The sequence below is a fragment of the Helicoverpa armigera genome, chromosome 11 (genome assembly GCF_030705265.1).
Source record: "Helicoverpa armigera isolate CAAS_96S chromosome 11, ASM3070526v1, whole genome shotgun sequence".
Lineage (NCBI taxonomy): Eukaryota > Metazoa > Arthropoda > Insecta > Lepidoptera > Noctuidae > Helicoverpa > Helicoverpa armigera.
Window position 1 is genome coordinate 7,778,302 of NC_087130.1, and position 21,711 is coordinate 7,800,012.

General features: G+C 35.8%; 1 protein-coding gene across 2 annotated transcripts in view; it reads left to right on the forward strand.

The window, feature by feature from the left end:
- Nucleotides 1–21,711, forward strand: part of LOC110378089 (dual specificity protein phosphatase 22) — a 40,681-nt gene that overhangs the window by 11,509 nt on the left and 7,461 nt on the right. For both annotated transcript variants that reach the window (XM_049850952.2, XM_049850951.2), the window contains exons 2-3: nt 3,145–3,261; nt 18,096–18,220. In XM_049850952.2, coding sequence (XP_049706909.1) covers nt 3,145–3,261; nt 18,096–18,220 — 242 coding nt within the window. The remainder of the gene's footprint in view (nt 1–3,144; nt 3,262–18,095; nt 18,221–21,711) is intronic.

The window sequence follows — 21,711 nt, forward strand, 5'->3', positions numbered from 1 at the left end:
TTAACCCGCAAGAGGAAGCTATACTAGCTTCCTCCGCTACCACTACGTTCGCCTGCGTGGTGTGTAGATAAAATAGCCTATATGTTAATCACCTATCTACATACCAAATTTCAACCAAATCGATCCAGACGTCTTTGCGCGACAAAATAACAAACATACATCCATACATTCTCACAAACTTTCACATTTATAATATTAGTAGGAAGTAGGATATTAGTAGGATGTGATTAGGGTTGTTACACATCGGCTCGAGTTCAATTAGTCCCGGAGGCAATTATCGCGATGCAATAAGCGATGCGTCGTGATCGCGGTACAGTGATTATAGATTCACGAGCATTCAATAATTCATAGATACGCCATCGTTTCAGTACAGGTATGTTAATTAACAGCCTAATTTTTGTTCACCATTCTATCTCAACGTTAAAAAGCAAATATATGTATAAAACCAACAATAAATAAGTACTTTTCAATTTTTTTGAAAAATTTCGAAAAGTTCATTGCATTCTAATAAGGTCCATGGTGTAGAATAATAAGCATAGAAGTCAGAACTTGGCTCCATCAATCATGAAAACTAAGAAAAACTGATATTGTAAATGGAAAAGTTTAGCTATAAATTAGGAAAACTGTGGTAGATTTCGATAAATAATTTATCTATTAATATTTTACGCAGAATAGTTCAGAACCTGGATTAATGCAGAACTTTCTAGTCCAGTTTGGACCTAACTCTGACGCAAACATATTCAGGGGCAGAAGTTACACAAATTCATAATTTAAAAGTAAATTAATTATACTCTAGAAGTTCTTGTTACAATGTGAAATTTTCCACTAATTAGTTAATAGGCATTAGCTTTAAAATATTCAAAGCTATATTTAAAATGTAGTCATTTAGGTCACGCCTAATTATAGCCGATGTATGTAGCCTAGCGACGGAGGTTTTGTTATGCTTTATAATAGTAACGTTCTGCATCTGTATAAAAACAAAAGTTATATCGGGTAAACCATTATACCTACCTAAGTAATTAATTTTAAAAGGATTTAAAGAAAATACATATATCTTGCGAGCAAGCAAGGATTTCAGTGAACAGTGTAAGGTCACTCTTTAAAACATTCAATACCAGCCAGCCAGCGAGGTACGCAGTTGCGCAGGCAGCAGCAAAATTTACTTTTTCAAAATTTTGTATTTGTTACCGGCCGAACCCGATTTTAGGACAAACCAGTTTTGCCTAGGCTCAAGTAGTTCTTCCTATGCGCGTTAGGATTAACTAGTATAGCCTAGTCCAAACTAATTTGTCCTAAGCCCGATAGGACGGACCAGTTTAGGCTAGGCAAAACTAGTTGGTCTAGATCCTAGTTGGTCAAAATTTTTTAGTGGTAGCAAATGTAAACCAACACTCTGAAATATCGTTGAGAACTGCAGCTACGAAACATTCTGTTGGATCAGGCCAAGGTTTTGTGAGATGTGGCTGCAACAAGAACTGTTCCACAAACAGATGCCAGTGCAAGAAGGCAATGATACTCTGCAATTCTAAGTGCCACCAAAGCAAACCGTGTAAAAATAAATAACAATTTTAATAATTAACATAATACTCGTATGATTATTGCTTCTTTAAAAAAAAACATTATTATTTGTTATAGTGTGATTGTTTGTATTACCAATTATTATCCATAACTTTTAACGACAACAATTTTAATTTGAGATTTGATTATTGCTTCTATTAAAAAAAATACCTATTATTTGTTAGTTTGCTACATATATGTAGTATGATTGTTCGTTTTATCAATTTATCCATAACGACGAATCATTATAGTTTAATAAGGGTCAATTCCACTGAGAGAGCAGCGGCGGCAGCCGTAAGAGCACGGGCAATGTGCGGCGCGCCCGCGCGCGCTCGCGCTCAACCCCGCTGCCGGCCGCTCTGCTCTCAGTAGGAATTGACCCTAAAGATGATTATTTTTCTAAACACGGAGTAGTTTATTTAGTTCATCTATTTATTTAGACTTTTAGATATGTATATGTTTTGACTAGGCTATACCAGTTTATCCTAGAGTGTGCGTACTTATATCAGGATCAACTAGTTTTGCCTAGCCTAAACTGGTCCGTCCTATCAGGCTTAGGACAAATTAGTTTGGACTAGGCTATACTAGTTAATCCTAACGCTTATAGGAAGAACTAGTTGAGCCTAGGCAAAACTGGTTTGTCCTAAAATCGGGTTCGGCCGGTAACATATTAATACCATTATCACGAGCCTTCTTTCAATAGCTTTTTTGTATAATTTGATTAGCTATAATTTAAGTGTACGCATAGCATCATGCCATGTCATGTTACTACACAAACAGTAGGCTCCCATGTTTGTTTGGCGAGGCACAAGTTTACGTACCAGTGAATTAATTAGCCCGGAGATCATTAGCCATGATTGATATTATTCCAAAGCAATCATGTGCCATCGTGTGATGGATTATCACAATGTGATTGCCGAACAAAACCAAAGTTGACACTGTTTGGCTGTGATGAGAAGTGAATTTAGAGATATGTATGTAAATACTATCTTTTTATGTACACGAATAAAATACATGTTCATAAAATTTTTTTTGTAAATATATGTATGTAAATAGCTACTATCTTTTGATGTACACGAATAAAATACATGTTCATAAAACATACTGTGAAAAAATAAATAGGTACCGTGTATAGTACTGGAGCTTGGACAGATTTAATTCCGTATGAAAATTTATTCTCAACTGACACGATACCGTTGGCAGTTGCAGCCAGCTGTTACACTCTCCACTGTTTGACCACAATCGTATCTACGTATAGGAATGCAGAAAATATTTCGTACTAAGTTAAACCTAACCTTAGAGATAGGTTAGGTTAAGTTAAATATAACCCCTACTGACTGCGAAAAGCACAGCTAACTATTTCAATGAGTAAAATATTTAAAGGCAGCAATAACAATATTAAATATCTAATATATCAGTTCTGCACTTCTTCCACTAGGAATTACGAATAACAGTATTTTCGATAGGTTTCCTTGAGTTCCCATGAAAAATACAACATTTGTCTTAGGAAGACGTTACCACCTTATAACGTCTAAAACCTACAACCAACCTACCTAAGTCTCAGTTATATTGTTCTGTTGTTCCCAGGTGCTGCCCGGTCTTTACGTGGGCAACTACCGGGACTCGAAAGACACGGTGCAGCTGGAGAAGTACAAGATCACCCACATTCTGTCCATACACGACGCCGCCAGGAGATTGCACTCAGTAAGTCACTCGTAATGGACAGTTCTATACGACGTCGTATCCTCGGAAACAGAGCCAAATATGTATAGTCGTATGTTATTTAAATAGGTTATGGTCTCTTGAAACTGTAGCTTTAATTTAGGTATCATCTAAGTCTATTACATGTTGAAATTTACATGTGGTAGGAAAATGGAAAGTATAAAATAGTAATGGAATATAGCTAAAACTTCTACTAGAAGTCCCATAAAATTTAGTTTTTTTAGCGTCATAGCATCAGCAAAATAAATATACGACATTATAACCCACGGTTGAACATTTTCAGTTGAGCTATAATATTTTACGGCCAGTCTATATGACCGCGTATTTGTTACACTCTACGTTTGTAGCCAGAATTCAGGTTTTTATTCGCTGGATTTTCACAATGACGTCATTTATAGGGCTTAACTTTCATTGCTGGCAATCAAAGCGTTTTTCTAGGTAATAAAAATGCTGGAAGGATGTGAATAGGAATTCACACACTTGCATTTCACGTAAGATATTCTCGTGATTGATATTCTATCACCTTGCAATAATCCACCTTCATATTGATTTTCATAGTAGTTTGAGTATGACCTAGTCGGTGAAGTTTGCTAACTTGAACAGTGTTGATTAGTTTACTCATACTCATAGGACAGTGTGCTCTCACAATTCCTTTATAATTACAGCTGTGTTGTACCTAGAATGTACAATTAAATTGTGTTCAAGCCGCAGGCAATTCGTTTAAACCACAACCCGTTGTTGTTTAATCAAATGAGTTTTATTGTATTCCCAAATGCCTGGTGATTTTGTGAATCATTTTTCAAAGGCTTTGAACAGTTTTGCTTCAGTGACTGTGAAAATAAATAAAATTAACGCGTCAGTCTTTTGACGAGCTTGTATGTTTACTTTTGTTCATGTGTACAGGATAAACTCTGTAGCTACTCACTGACTGTAAAGGAACAGAGCAGAAACATTTATTCATACTATAAAATACTAAGGACGGTACCTTCTATAAAATTGTATAAGTATCTGACTTTTTTATGGTGGGAAGTTATCAGATATCCTTCGATAATGTGGGTGAGCAAGAGGGAGTCTCACCTCACCTCTGTTCCTTTTGGATCCTCCTTTGTACATTTAATGTACTAGCCCTTCGTGTCGTTATTGCATTTCTAATTAATCAAACAATAACTGATGACGGATCAGTTTCTGAAGACGATCGATAAAGCAATAATCCAACTTGTTGCAAATAATACGTTGCATCATGTAATTCATGAACTGAACAGGCCAGCTGGACTGATGGACTGAACAAATGGTTGGTTCCCACGTGATAATACCCATTGTTGGTCTATTTTGCTTTCTCATTACCTCATTAATTATTTATGGAATAACAGCCCTATTGTGTCCCATAGGCTCTCAAATTAAGTATGGAAAATTATTATAAATTACACAATATAAAACTACGTACCTAGTTGTACTTACTGGAGCAGTTATACACTAATTAATATTCGTCTAACGTAATAGAAAATCATGCAATTGATATGTTTTTTAAATTGACTTTAAGAAAAATATTTTTAATCACACTACACGAGCTGGATGAAAAATATGCACTTAGTCGGTGCATGTTGAGCTTAAATATTTTCAAAAATTTCGTACTGTATACCAACTACACTGTACAAGTGTACTACACATGACTAACCAAGGAATTTTAATTAAAACTGCCACACGCTAAACTTTTCCGGCGAATTTTCAAAAATTTTCTTTCATAATAACTTTTCCTAGCAATCACGAACGATTAAACGAAATCTTCCAAAACGGTCGAGTCACGAGCACTCTCAAGTGCTGATCTTTCATTAATCCCGCTATAGAAAATGTATAAAAAGTATCTGTTACTAACTTTTATATTATTTTGTTGCTAGATTAGTAAAAATCTGAAAGTAGGCAATAATTTCTATAACGTATCCAATACCTCGTCTTCGTCCGCATTCCTAAGAAACTATATCCTGACAAAAAGTCTATATCTATCTCTAGCGTAGGTATCTACCGTTTCTGCTCTTTTGCCATGAAAAGAAGATAAGTAACATACAAAAATACTTACTTTCCCATGAAAAATACTATCAAGGATTAAAAAACATTCAACTGACATCATGTTTGCCAATTACTTGCCCAGCTTTAAAGAAAGAGTCTTTTAACTACCGAATGACGCAATCGCGCAATCTTACAATCTTGGTCATTTGCAACTGCTTTTAAGTACTAATTATCTTACACTTCTTACTATGGAAACTACCTTATATATTTTACCTTACTCTTACTATCTTATATACCTTATTCTTACTATCTTATATATGAAAACAATGGAAACTAAGCTCTGAGTTAACCTACATAGCTTTTTCACGCAGCAAGTGGTTCTTTATTAGACGGTTCAGCACTTTTTCTCGTTAATCTGAATGCAAATTAGGGGAAGACCTAAAAAAACGTCCTTTTCTATTCATGTATTCGTCAATACGGTTAGCTATAGAACTGTTTTTTACTTATTAATTTATTTTTCGATAAAAATTGTTTAATATTAATTTAAAAAATATTTAATTTCATTCTTCATTCAAGAAAAGGATATCAACAATGTTTAACCCCACGCGTAGGTAGGACACATACCTTCTCAAAAGACTTTCTTAATACTCCCCAACAACTACCTACTACACTTAACGTAATGACAACTCAAACAAAACACTATCCGATATTAGCAAAAAAAGATTTCAATCGCAGACGCGAGCTCGATCCTATACAATCACCTCATGACTCGAGAAGTCGAGATATTTGACGAGGATCCGAGCAGAAACCGCTCGAGCTTAACGAATGAAATTGATAGAAAGGGAACGCTATTTGTATATCTCTCGACAAACTCGGGGACGTAAACAAAATTTACGTCTTATAGCCGCCACTTTATATGGGAGATAACATTGAATTATACCTTTATTTTTTATGCTTATTCGCGGTAATGGGATTGTAATATGAGTTATGATTATTTTTATTGCAAGTAAAGGGACGAAAATACAGGTTTGACCTACTTTATCTTCAATTGGTAAGTTGGTAACCTGTGCAATTTTTTAACGTCTCATTGTACTTACTTATTTGCTTTTATTTATGAGAAAATGTTTAACAATGTTTCTTCATGTCATGTTTCATTATTGCTGAACTGATTTTGGTGGTTTTCAGCCGAGAAGGGTCGGAGATGTTATTTAATCTTTACAGTTCATAAGTTAATTACTTCCCCCACGCTAGGAGAGAAACCACAGGTGTTGGTAGATAATATAATAATACGCGAAGAGTTGATTATGAAGCATCACACGCAACGCGGAGATGACGTAATTAAAACCAACAGCAATCAATTTTTCATCTTTATTTACGTGCTGAAGTTCGAACAACATTAAAAATGACTATACCTAGCTTACATAATGACACATCGACACTCTAAAAAGTCAAGCGTTCAAGAAAATTTAGACATTATTAGATTCTGACCCTTTTACAGGTCACCTACTACTTTGTACATACACCACGTGGTATGCATAACCAACTATACATAGGTAAAAGTTCCCCAAAGTACTTTTCTTTTACCCGGCTACCTTTATTATACTCTTAAAGTCTACGAACAGAAGAAATTGTTCGTAGAGAAATGCTACGCCTACGACGGGCTACGAATTACCGTAGTTAGTGCTACGAAATTGTTCGTAGCTAGAATTAGATAAGCTATTTGTACTAAGTTTTCTTCGTCCTTGGCGTGTAAAAATAGGTCCCACGACATAGATAAAGGTTTTGTGTCTATTGGTACGAATATCACAAAGATGTTCTATTTAATCGTTGTTTTTTTTATGTGAGTATAAAATTAAGAACGCGCGTTAATGTCGGTCCTGGCCCTGATCTCTCTCCGGTCGTGTCGGGTTACCGTCGCATCGGGCTATGAGAGTGAAGGAATAGTGAGTGCACTTGTGTATGCGCAAATGCTTTTGCACTATAATATAAATAAAAAGTTTAACAGTTATAAACTAATTAGTACACAATTCTGACCCAAACCATGTAGATGTCATGTAACTCCCGATCGTTAGTGAGGCAAGATAAACCTCGGAACATTTTTTTACGCAAGCATTTGCCTACATAACTATTGCAGTAAAATAACATAGCAATTCATATTTTTGCGCGATCATTGTTCAAAATGTTCGGAGTGTAATATTTTGAGGTTTCCCTGCTTGACTTATTCCATTGTTATACGTTATGAAATACGTCCGCGAAGACCCGCTGAAATCCATCCAGTATTTTTGTACATTATCCGAATATTATTTCTGAAAGGCTTTTGCGAATCACTGTTGTGGTAAATATCAGTTTCGCGTTGTTTAATGTCTTTGATATTAGATATAGAATAACTAGATTGTTCAACTGAATTAAATAACACCCTTTTTTTCTCTCAGGTATTATGATTTAAATATAAACAAAATCTGCTAGAAACTTGCAAATGTTCTAACTTAAAATCACTCTCAAAACGAAACCAACACAACGCTAAAAAGTATGCCACATGCATATAAAGCGTCTCAACATCCACACGTACGCCGCATCAAAAAGTTTTCGCCACAGTCTTATATACCTAGCACCTAATCTTAAAAGCAAAGTTGTGTTGCCGCCCGTACCATAGCTGCCACAGTTAATTATTCTACCCAGCTCAACTACACAATTAAGTTTACCTGTAATATAACCACAGGCGTAATACTGTTCTATCATTGAGTACCTTTAGTTAATTCTAAGGTTAAATAAACAATTATCTTCAAGTGCCAGGAGCGTTTCTTGGTAGAAATTCTCTTTAGTGAATTAAGTACTTCGCTGGGGTCATTTCAATCAAGTGCTACTGTAGTATAATTTTGTTTCCGCTGTCAGCCTAAATGTAGGGTTTTTATTATTTATCAACTTCTTTAATATTGTAGGTTTCTAAGTATTGATCTAAGTATTGATAAACTTAGTGCATTTGTTTTGCGCATAGGTAGACATTCTGCTTTCTTCGTTGTGAATGTATTCACCACACTACGTAAAAATGCGTAAAATGTATAAATAGTTGAAGTTAATTTCACCCTGTAAACAAAATCACCATTATCGATTTAATTTCCATGCATATTGAATATTCGGTTTGCATAAAATCTCTTCCGCAAGGTTCCCGCATCGATTTAACTTTTGCATTCAATAGAATTGAAATCTACAATGATTTCACAAAGTTTTTGTTATGCCGTCCTTAGAATACTGAAAAGAATTACAATGAAGTATGCAGAATCACGCTTTTACTTAACCTCATTACTTATTTCTCAAGGAAACTATTCCTTAAGTGGGTTAATTCATTTCTGTTAACATAGAGTCAATTAATTGTCTCTTAGAATTTACGCGGCAATAAAAGAGTCGTTAATCGGCATCCATTTTATTAACATGCCATAGAGAGTAGATATGCTCGCTCTGATTGGACGAGTAATAAAAAAAGGTTGGCAAAACAAATAGGATTTAATGTATCGCCGAAGCTTTATTTGGAAAATCGGATGCTTAGGCTTTGGCCCCAATCGCAAGCGTAAATACTCCTACACGGTTTGAGTATATTTGAACCAAACCTACGCGATCCGGGTCACCAGGCATTTTAAATGTTTTGTTTGAACAAACACGTACATACGCATTACACAAATGCCAAATGAAAAAAATACCGACAGTCTGAACCAAACGTTTTGTCATGACACACTCCCTAAAATAGACAATTATTTTCTAAGCTTACATTTTCAAGGTCAATGAAATACAAATATTGGGAATGAGATTAAAACGTGCATTCTATCAAAGGTCTAATCCGATTAGTTCCGTAGCTTAAAAGACCTTTGGCTCCCGCACACTGAGTGAAGAAAAATATCAGTTTCAGTTGCAAGCACAAGGCCACTGCAAGGGCGCGTCCTGCCTAGAATAAATACTGCTGCATACGTTTTCAAGGATAAGGTTGTAATAATAGATTTATAATGGCTGCTTTTTGTACATACGTACTTAGGAAAAAATGCTTGTTGAAGAGAGTAGGGGTATTTTATGGTCGATTTCTGTTACTGTAAAATTATACTTCAAGTTTTTTTTTATAGATTTGTTATTTCTTGAAATTATAAAACGAATTAGCTATTTTATTTCTTTCTTATCACTACAGAGAGATCTCCTACTAATAGATAAGTTTATGTGTCGATAGATCCTCCTACATTTGTAATTACCTATGCAGAGTGACATCGTCAGACTTTTACTACTACTTATACGGTCAGTTTTCTTTATGACACACACTATAACATAGCTTTTAATACTTGAATAATAAGTCATCTTATTCAAAGTGGTAACACTAAACCTCCGTCGCAGGCAACATAATTTTATTCAGCGTTTATTGAGCGGATTAAAAATAAAACTTCGTTTTAAGGGGCAGCTCAGCTTCTTCCCTAAAATTACAGTAATTCACAAGGATTTAATGAAAATTACTACGTGCGAACCGAGTTCCTCTAATTTCGGGTTCAACAAACTCAATTTCGTAAAACCTTTGATAAAGATAAACTTGTTTTTTCTTTGTTAAAAACGAAACCTATTTAGTTCGTGACTCATTGTTACTCATTTATAAACTTTAGTAATTCGTAAAGTGATGACAGCGCAGTAAGTACAATAGAACAAAGCTGGTCCGATTGTGGTTGAATGAATGTGATTAATTGAATGTGTAGTAGAAGACTATTAATTAGCGCGCTGAATAAAAACGCTGCACTTTGGTACAATTATTTATAGTCAACTTCAAACCATCCGTCAGCACTTTAGATGGAAAGGATTTTTAACCAAGTTCTTTTCCATTACTTATAGTTCGAAAATGTTAAGAAATAAAGGCAACTACCACCTCCATTGTTTAAGAACATTAACATTCAATTAGGTGGCTAGATACCATCAGTGTAGTTAAAGGCAGGTGTACACTATTCACAGAAAAACAGGGCTCCACCCTGACACGTCATTCACCCATTTTTATTGAGCAAAACTGTTTTGTTGGCGCCGCGAACATTTCCGTACGATTCTGTCGTAAAAGGTGCGTGTCTTTCCATTAGCTTAATCAATCTCGGTAAACCAGGTTAGACTGGAATCTAGACTAGATTATGAATTTCATTAGCCTTTTTTAAGTTTCAAAGAACTGATTATCTACTTAGTATGAAACACGATTACCTACTTTTATAATAGAACAAACTTATCCAAATGGCTCATGAATAAAAATCTTATATTATTATGTAGGTACCTTAAAATAAGTGCGATACCCTGTATAAGCCGACCATTTATCTGTTCTGATCGCAAGCAATGGACAAAGAAAATAAGCACACTAATTAAGTAATTACACAGCCAACCAAAACATTAATCTGATTCATAGCTTTTTAAATTCCTCAATAATCATCATAAGCCGCATTACGGCTAAATAGCTTCCATGAATCGAAATTAATTTCAATACTTTTTTCCACCCCAATAATGCGAACCATTCGCACGATTCAATGTGCATAATTATTAACGAATCATGCTTCCATGACCTTTAGGGTACAGCGGTGAAAATATTAAAGCCCTCAGTTAAAGTTAGTGGTACCGGGTTCCCCACGCGAGGGCCGTGGGAACTTGTTGAATATTCTATGAAGTCGGACAGTATGCAAATTAATGCTACAGCTGAGGACGCTGGCGTTGACCAATGTGACGGTATTGTAGTCAATCCTTTTACCCGAATTTATGGTCTTTCAGATTGGATTCTGAATTTCGCAAATTCTATGGCCCAGAAAATACCGGCTATTTCACAACAGACCAAACACTATAAAGAAATGACCTTACAAAATAAAGTCCTGAATCACTTGACCTACTTACTAAAAAATAGACAAACTCGCCAATAGAATCTTTGAAAAAATAATAAAAATACACAAAATATGAGTTGATGTATTCTAAAGCTGGCCTCAGGCTCATACATTGTTCATAAACAAGTTTTTATGATCTGACACACAGAGAATTCCGTAATACCCTCATACAATATAAATTATCTTTCGTTTGTGGGCGTTCTTGCGATGTGGCTTTTTCAAAACTCATCTCTTATTCAACTCTTCGACAGATTTTCTCATAACTTATTCCATCCGCGGTGTTTTGTAACGAATTTTCGATATTGTGTTACAAATTATGGTTGTCCAGAAAAGCTACTGCGTATTCAAGCAATAATAAGACTAATTGGTGTATCTTTTTACACGTAGCTTGAAACAGGGAGGCATGCTTAATAATCTAGGTTTATATACTATGCCAGTGTTCGTTAGCACAAGCTCGAAAGCCTTCGTGCATAGATTTTCTGCTTGTTCTTGAAATATACCTGTACATCAAAACAGAAATGCACCTATAATAGGCTTTTGTTCATACTATTTTATCTCATTATACGGTAACAGTTCATTTAAATCAAGTCAGTAGGATGTAGGTCGTCGGATGTAAACTAAGTATGCTTAATCAGCTTAGGCCGGATTATCTATGAGATTAAAACCATTCAGATTATACACGCAACAGAGTATTAAGAATATTTCATGACGACGCATTTTTTCATATCGCTCATAATCTGCCCAGTAGCGGCGTAAGGGGGGGGCGGGGGGGGCGGTCCGCCCCGGTTGCCACATCTCGGGGGGTGCCATCTCGGTCGGCACATATCTGCACCAGGATGGCGCGGGCAGATGGGACAAGTCACTAAGGGTGCCATTCTAATCTACAAAGCCTAGGTTCACTACCATTTACTAAGAGAGATGACACCCCTCTCATTCCGACTGTCACCCCTCTCTTGTATTTTTGCTTTTATCTGATTACTTAATTCCTCAAAGTTAGAAAAAAAATCCGCTCGCTTCGCTCGCGGTTTTCTATTAATTTATTATTGGTTCTGCGCTTACTTTTTGAGTCCTCAATCTAACAAAAAGCTAAAGCAGAAGTAGCAAAAACAACTGACGCTAACTTCAGTCACGGTTTCTTTTTATTTGTGCTAAATTCTGAGTTTAATTTGAGAGTCCTCAAACAAACAATTAGAAAATTCACTTCACGTTGGATATTTCCAAGCTATTTGTAAGCGTTGGAGGACTTTTGTGTCCCAAAACTCAAAAATTTCGCGCTCGCTACGCTCGCACCTTGCAGTGTTTTTTCCAAACTTGTTGGGAACTGTTGTGGTGAAAAACTCAAAAATTTCGCGCTCGCTGCGCTCGCGCCTTTCACTTTAAACTGGCCTTTTCTTATTTCTTTAGGTATCTTTGCTTCCCAAACATCTAAAATTTCGCGCTCGCTACGCTCGCGGCTTCTTCACTTTACGCTCCCTTTTTTTCAACCTTGTTTGGGTACTGTTGTATTCCAAAACTCAATTTTCGCTCGCTACGCTCGCGGCTTAATTTGCCGTGTTTTAAAGACATGTTTGTGTCCCAAAACTCATAAATTTCGGACCCGCTTCGCTAGCGCTTTATAACTTTGCAGTGATCTGTCTCCGGTTTCTTAATGTTAAACCTAGCGAAAAGCATCATTAATGATTTCGAAACTTTTTTTTTACGTGATTATATTTTGTCGTTTTTTTGGGTGCTCAATGGGTAGTTCGCCCCGGGTGCCATCCGATGCTACGCCGCCACTGAATCTGCCTATTGAGCCATTCTTTTTGTTGCTATGTTCTCATATTATAAGTATTTAGTATAAATAAATAAAGAACATATCAATATTCTGAAAGTAAGTACGTTAACATATGTATTGTTATAAGGACTTAACTTATGGGATCAACTATTAAAAAAACAAACATCGATACATTATTTTGACGCCGCGAAAGTTTCGTCCATGCGATAAGTTTTCATTCGTCCGGTGTGACAGTAGGCACTATATCTACGGTTCTAATTTGCACCTGTCCTATGCTAAATACTAGATACTTTATTTCCTATTTTTATCGAAGATTATTCCAATATCTGTAAAAGACTAGCCAACCACCTACGCTATTCCTTTCCTTGGGTTTTCTAACCGTATTGGCACCCTGACACACCTTTAGTCAGGCCTCTGTAAACTCAGTTTTACATCAAAATTACTACACAATAGTTCTATCAAAAGCGATAACAATCTATTTCACGTCCGTGACGTCATATAGTTGCATGCCTGATTTCAATCTGAGCTGACTATAAATTGTCAGTCTACCTTGTTTTGCGATAACTCTGGAATTCAGCTGACATTTATGACACGTTTATACTTTGATTTACGACTGTTATTCATGTTCACTTGTATGTTGGTTCGTCGGTTATTTTATATGTATTTTTTAACTGAAAAAAATGTGTCATAAAAGCCATCCTCATATAAAACGTGACAGCTAAACGAAATAAGAACATATTAAATTTCGATACTATTGGCAACTAAAACTAGATTGTTAAGACAACAAATACCTGACTACAAAATGAAACAAAACGTATTTTTACTAATATTAGTCCCACGACATCTAAGGCCTTGCGCTTTCAATTAGTAGCTTATCTACATACGTAGGTAGGTAGTTCGAGGGTATAAGTAGAATATTTTTATTCTACCTCTTGTAAAATATTTATTGTTATAAATTCTTCATCGGTCAAGTAATAAAACTTGGATTTCTACTAAGTAATGTGGCATGCATGACATTCCATACACGTTCAGAGGACACTTATATATAACGTGATTATAAGGGTTCTCGGACGATGGGGAATTGTAATAATATAATCAACATGTCTTTCGTTACGTGGACGGACAGTCAAATAATATAACCTTCTTTTTTTTTCTTTAGTTCTGCTACATATGACAATAGATGAATAGCGGTTTGATTGCTGCGTTGCTTCTCATGAACTGGTGAACTTCTCATGAACTGGTGTAAATTGATAAAAAAATATATTACTTATGTTTATTTTTTTGTTTACTCGTGGTGGCCTAGCGGGTAAAGAACCAACCTTTCAAGTATAAGCGTGTGAGTTCGATTCCAGGTCAGGACCAATACAACTTTTCTAAAGTTTGTATGTATTTTCTAAGTATATCTTAGGCATCAATGAAGGACTGTGTTTTGGAGGGCACGTAAAATTGTAGTCAGTCAGTAGTGACTAGTGAGTCATTGAACATCTTTGACAGTCGTTAGCCGACCCCAACAAAGTTGGAAAAAGTTGGGAAAAAGGCTCGGAAAATGATGATGATGTTTATTTATTTGTTTAAGTTTGTAAATATGACACGTATTAACATAATCCCACAATGCTTTTGCGGGATTGGAACCCGCGTCACGGAGCGCTACGGCGACAGCGCCATTTCTTAAGAAACTCGAATCGAATATTAAATTGTATAATTCTTTTTCGATAAGTATTTATCTGGGTGTTTATTGCATTAAGGACAGATTTTGATAACAACACAAATGACAAAAAAAAACATTAAACACCCCTCTTCTTCCATCGAGATAATAGACACAAAGACTATATTACAAACACAAACATTAAAAAAAAACTTTTAATTCATACATCAAAACCAGACGTCTTTTACACATGTAAAGAAATCACCCCCTTTCTTAAATTGCAATACCTGTTTGACTGCGCCACCGAAGACGACCTGCATCGCGCTATCGAAGTTTGCACGGCGCGTAATACCACTAAAATATTTTTACGTGACGTCAACAGGGGTCCGTGTCTACTCAGTGAGACAGTGGTGGGGGGCAGGGCTGTGCCAAACCGCCTCTACTTTAATGCGTTTACTAATGTGTATTAGTTTGTATCCCTATGTGGGCGTTTCATGTGGTATTCAAGCCAGTTTAATATGTTTAACTATGTTTAGGTTATTGACCAAGGTTTATTGTGGTTTATATAAAATGTGTGTAAAGTCCTAGTACGTCGGGGCTCAGTGTAACACGGAGGAATATGTTCCTCCACCCCATTGAAGTAGACAATTTGACCCTTTTTTATTGTTTTCGGTTTCATCTTAATTAAAATTGCTAAAAACTTTTCTTCAAAACAATATTCGTAGATAATTTTCTGGCGGTTCTACTATAAAATATGATTCTTTGAATAGCGAATTCATCATTAGCATATCGCAAGAAATAAATCAATCTACCTTCACTTTTTTAACATTGAGAAAAATCACAATACCAACGAACATTCGATCTCACATAAAAGGCTCAGATGGCTCAGATTGAAAAAAAAAGACAATTTCCTCGAGAAATTACTTTTTCTATTTATAAAATTCTGACAAAACCCCGTATCTATCTCATCTACCTGCCAATTTAATATTTCAAACATATCAATAAAAGCGATACTAACGTTAAGTAAGATCGTAAATAATATTTAAGCTTCACTAAATCGCCATAATTCCTTTTTCACCGAAATTCAGTAAGCGACGAGTTAAGACGCTTCGTAAGCAAACGGCTGAATATTTTATTCGGGTTTTTCTTTTTCTTAGAGTTTCTCGCTAATGTGCTTTTTCGTGCGGGTTGTAAAATTGTACTAAAGTTATGTAGGAAGGTTAAAACGACACTTTAGTATTGTTCTACATTCGGTTAGCTTGCAATTAGGGGGGTTGATTCATGTAACACTTTCCCTCACAAGGTATGACTCCGTCGTATTTCCATAGAATTTTAGTAACCTGTACTTTAATTCGAAGGACATTCAAATGACTAACCTGTAAATATGCTTGTGATTTGGAATGTTTGTACATATGTAATTATTTTGTACTTAGTGGTCACTTTAATGTTCAAAGAAATTTTCGCTTTTATTTATGAGGTTCTGATACTTACAGGCTTATTTACCCATAATGTATTCCTCAGCCGTTTTCCAACTCCTTAATACCAAAATGTCAAATATGTCTGCTAAATAAATGCTACGTAGAAAAAGCCGTTAAGCCCGAAACAGCCTCATCACAAACAGTAATAAAACTTGTTCTGTACTTCATGAATAGTTGGTAAAATCACATCATCGCTAGCCTAGCGCCGGGGAATTATAACTGCGAAGTGGAGTCTCGTAGTTTCACCCGCGGGACCTGCCGGATTCAGCCGCACTGATATGATGTCTGCAATAAATATGTAACTAGACTGAGTAGCGAAATAAGTTAGCTGTTTGAGTGGATCGTATGCTTTATTATGTATTGCATGGTCAATTTTAGCATACACTTGCTAAAAGAGAAGAGGCAGTCTAAAGGTATTTACTTATTTTTAAATAATTGAATATATGTATGTCTGTAACCTGCAATCGTTTCAATATGGGTGTTTAATATCATTGCTTCGTGGGCATTTTACAGCATCCGCAACGAACGGCATAAATCGGCCCAGGGTATTTCGAACTGGAAATTATTAAATTAAAAATCTTCAGATTCAGAGAACTTGGTTAAAATAATATTTTTTAACAAAGCATTTTTAAAGTTCCTTCTTACTAAAGAGTTTCAACATCAAAACTACAATAGCTTCGGGACTTCGGTGTCTTCCAAAACCGCGAGTGGACTACAAAAGCTTGGCAACTTAAAGCCGGTGAACTAAGCACAAGTTGTCATTGCTATGGGCTCCTGGGCGATCCCATTTAAGTTTTATTGACTAAGTTGTTCGCTTTCACTCTTTACCCACAACTTAATAATGAAACTTACTTAAAAATACTTATCGTTCAAAAATAAGAGGCACGTTTTAAAAATACGTTATCTACCACCGATACAAAGATTCTAAAAGCATACAAAGATCATTAATGAATATGGGAGTTCTGCTATTTTTTGAACTCAACAACGTATTATAAATATCCCGAATAAAGCACAATACTCCGGAGCTATTTTTAACTAACCTTTGGGTCATAATAAAAATAATGATGGTCCCTTTACAAGTTTTCAAGGAGCTCGAGTCTATACAACTTAAGGTCGACCGATCAAAATAGAATTTAAGAATGGTGCTCTCGAATCGAAGACGGGTGACCATTTATCTCATTGCCAGGAGAAAAAACATTCATTAATTGAATTGCGGCTAAGGCTTTTGTTACTAATTTCATTACACAAATATTTTCGCTTTAAACTGATTTACGTACATTAAACTTGGAGCTAAAACCGACTATTTTGATTGGCTTACAAGGGGTAAGGGGTAAGTTAGTAAAACAGATTACATAAATGTTTCCGCAACTTGGCACTGCTTACGGATTGTAGCAACAGATTTATGGATTGTAACCCAACTTAAGTGGGTATCAAATATAAATGTTTGACGGCGCGGTTTGCTTATTGGCACAAAATCAAAGTAATTTAGTCTGAATCGTATTTATTACAGCTACTGAATAAAAAGATATATCTCTAGCTGTTGATGTGAGATTTTTAGCTATAAGTAAACCTTTTTTTGTGGAAGGCGACGGATTTTATACTCGTGGATATCGTTTACCTTGGCGACATGGCTGAAACTGACTTACATAAATGGTATAGAATTTATCAAACTATTCTTGGGCGTCTCGTGTCGCTCGCGCTATTATTCATTTTACTTTCAAAACATAAGTAAAGATTCGTTGTATGTAAAAACCAGACACCGTTGTCCCATTCTACAACAAATAAAGATTTTTTTTGTATGTTTGTTTTCCTTTCGTATTTGAAAAAAATCTCCATTGTTGGAGAAAAAAAAACAAAATTTTTCCAAAGCTACACTCTTCCCAAGTAACAAAGGCTATATTACTTACCTGTAGGGTAGTAGTGAAACCATATGAAAATCGGCATTGTAATATAGTTAGTGTGGCTTGATTTTCTGTTTATCTAAATTAATTAATCTTTATGACTATGTTAATTAAAATTTTTAATATTTTCTTGTATATTGTCAACAGGATAAACACTACCTCTGTATAATGGCGTCGGACTCTCCAGATCAGAACTTGACGCAGTACTTCAGTTTATGCAACGACTTCATACACGCAGCGAGGCTGAGGGATGGCAACGTCCTTATACACTGGTAAGTATCTTGTAACAACCGTATATGGATCTAGAAGCAATCCCTACTAATATAAAAATAACAGACAGAGTTCCTTTCGCATTTATAAAATGCAAAAGTTACGCTTTCACGTCTAAACTACTGAACTGATTTTAATAAAATTTGGTACAGAGATAGAGTTGATCTTGAGAAAGGACATAGGATAGTTTTATCCCGGACTTTTGAAGAATTCTCTTGGAAACGATATATTCAAACTCTACGCGGGCGAAGCTGCGGGCGAAGCCGCGGGCGGAAGCTACTCGTAGAACCGAATATTTACTAATTGCCTATCACAGTCCCGTGATCATTCTTGTGTGCGCCTACGCTAAAATAACATACATTCATAATTCAAAACATCAGTTGGTTCTTGATTGTGATGTGCTGGCACAACCCCTCTTGCAGCATGCTATAACATCAGCAATTTCAAATTTAAACATTTCATTCCAAAAGCAAACTAGAAGGCAAACTATGAAGGGATCATAGCAGATCCAGTTATTTGGAGGCAGAAATGTGTGACGAGTATGTCTAACCATCCCCCGCTGAGCTCCTTCATAACCAATCTCGTATTGAGCAAACATAGGAAGAGAACATAATGAAGCTATTACTTTCATACTAAAAATCATAAAGATACATAAACACCAACAAAATTGAATGTTCTGAAAATGAACTGACGATTTTTCTAAGCGATTCCACCCATTACATGTATGGTGTTATGTAAACGGGATTTCTTTTATCGCCTTATAAAGTAAGAATATGAATTTTTCCCCGCCCATGTTATAAATTTCCACCCTTCTGACATCTCAGGGTCACCATAGCCCTTCCCTTTTCGGCGGTAATGCACTGAGCGTTGTTAAAACGGCGTTTTATTTATTTAGGGACCACTTTACTGAAATAGGTAGATGATCTGACGAATTAAATTAAAACAAAGGAAGACGAAACAGAAGATAAATAAGCTGGTAATTTATGAATATTTACATAGGTCGCTGAAAGTTACTTTTGAGATGACGGCATATATAAGTGTGTGGAAGGAGAAAACGTGATGTACCGACTACAAATAAAATTGGGATAAGGGCATCAGGATTTTGATTAACTAGGACGCCGATCTTCATAATTTTATTTAAGTTATAATTGAAGAGGAATCAATGAGTTCCATAATAAATACACACCACAATAAAAGTTGTATACTCATAAATCTTCTGCTATTAATTAAGGAATTAACATTCTAACCTTTGAAAAGATATCGCTGTCCAGACCCCTATTATATTTCTCGGCCACCAATTAGGACATTCCTACCATATCATTGCGGCAACCCTTAAAATTCCTTTCAGTCCATCTGACGGTACTTTTAGCCGATTATTTGGTCTCCATTTAAAGCCTTTTGAGTAGAAACTCTACTAAGAAAACGTTGGCGCCAAAGGCTGATAAATTGGAAACCTTTTGTATGACGGTAGATAGAATATTAATTTGAACGATTTTAAGGTCGCCGATAATGAAGTCCATTCATAAAAGTTCACTGTCATCGATAAAGTTATAATAAAAAATAACTTTCGATAATGCAACCTTAATGAAGAAATCATGAACAAACAATTTAATTGGATAAAAACATCTATGGTCGCTTTTAACAAATGAGCTTATTACTAAATGTGTCTGCGTAAATCCAAGTCAAAACTAAAAGCTTTATAATGCAGTATTCGTGTCCAAAATATTAGAATAACTAATAACATGTCTGAAGTTCTGGAATTGCTATTGGTCCTCAGGGATTGGCCGGTACTACTTATGAAAACATTCACATAATAGTTGGGGCGCGGCTCCATATAATAAATCACGTTTACGTTATAATATAAGCGTTGTGAACATGAGAACTTAGCAATACACTTATTTACTACTTGGACAGATATATTACAGTTGTGAGAGCGTCAGTCTGTTTGTTGAGAGATATTAAATTCTGTGTTTGTCACAGAAGTTCATGATGCGTTTGATATGATTAATTACTTCAGCAGGGCCAAGGTCTGCCGGGGCTGCGGGATTGTTCGAAAGAGTTACCGCGGCCCTGGTACATAAAAGGCCTACGAGGGAACATGACGGTTTTTAGTCAGTAAGAGTCTAACACTCCCTCACTGCTGCTAACCCACAGCGGGTGGGGTATTTGATGATTTTTGACGTCGTTAAAAAAAAAGTGGCCGTAAACGGCATCTACGGTCGGTAACAGTAGGAATATTAATTTAAGAAAAGTTGATGGTGTGAGAGATGTGCAATTTGAAACCATGGTAGAGACATTCTTTCATGGTTCAACATGCTAAGATGGACTCAAGTTTGGTAAGAATGTCTCGGGTATTAAAGTACTGGTACCGTCTCAGATATACTCAAAAACTGATCCCGAAACATGCTTCATCACTGTCCCGACATTATTATTATTATTTACTGTAAATCTTCTCATAAAAATAAGCATTTATCACAACGACAGTCCAAGATTACAAACACTTTCCTTCGTTAGTCACTAGTGTCCAAGATAAACAGAAAGATACTTCAATTAAAAACTAAAACGCTGACATTTCAGCGAAGTTTTGATGAATCTTTGCGAGTAATTAATTTATGAGTTGTATTTGTGTTTGAAAGGAAAAGGTCGCGCAACTATGTCGTCGTGAGCGATGGAACGTTGCTATTGATTAATAGCTAATCACACCGCCGCCGTGTCGGTTAATTACACAATTATCGCTCGGCTTTCGCTTCCCTAGTTCTGTTATACAAAGGTATTTATAATGTTCAAGTTTGAGACGAAGCATAGTGACAATGTTTAATGCATTTTATAAGAAATAAATGAGTCAATGTAAATTGTCACCAAATTCCGGGCAAGCCCGTCCGCTTCTTGCAGATTTAATTTTAGGATGTAACAATATCACATTTCGTTGTAATTCTTATATTATCTTCGTTACCTTTTAAGGCGTAGTCTAATAAACCTGTAATTTTACAACATCTGCCAACCCTTGTCTTAAAAATTAAAGCTGCCTTACCTACATGTAGCTAACAAAGCAGGTAAAATGTGTACCTAAAAATTTAGGTCACATTTAATACTCGAGCTAAGACCACCCTTTATATATCTTTTGGACTTCGTTTTTACAGAGAGCTTCCTAATTAACAAGACATTTCTTATGCTACTTTATCTTTACCTCAATTAAAAATGGCGACCAGCATGACAAATAATCTTAAGAAAACATCGTAGCTACGAAAGTGGAGCAAGGAAAGATTTTAATGACACATCATTTGCCGCAGCTCTGCTTACAACTTTAGAACTAGTGGGCAGCCTGCACCAGATAGTTAATGATGAAACTGTAGGTACTTCTAGCTTATTTGTACATCTACGTAGATATATTGGAAGACAAGTTAACAGATGAACACATAGTTGGTGTTGCTTACACATGTTTAGTAATTGACCGATACGCTTAAAGTTTGGCAACTTCTCTAAATAGGGTGTA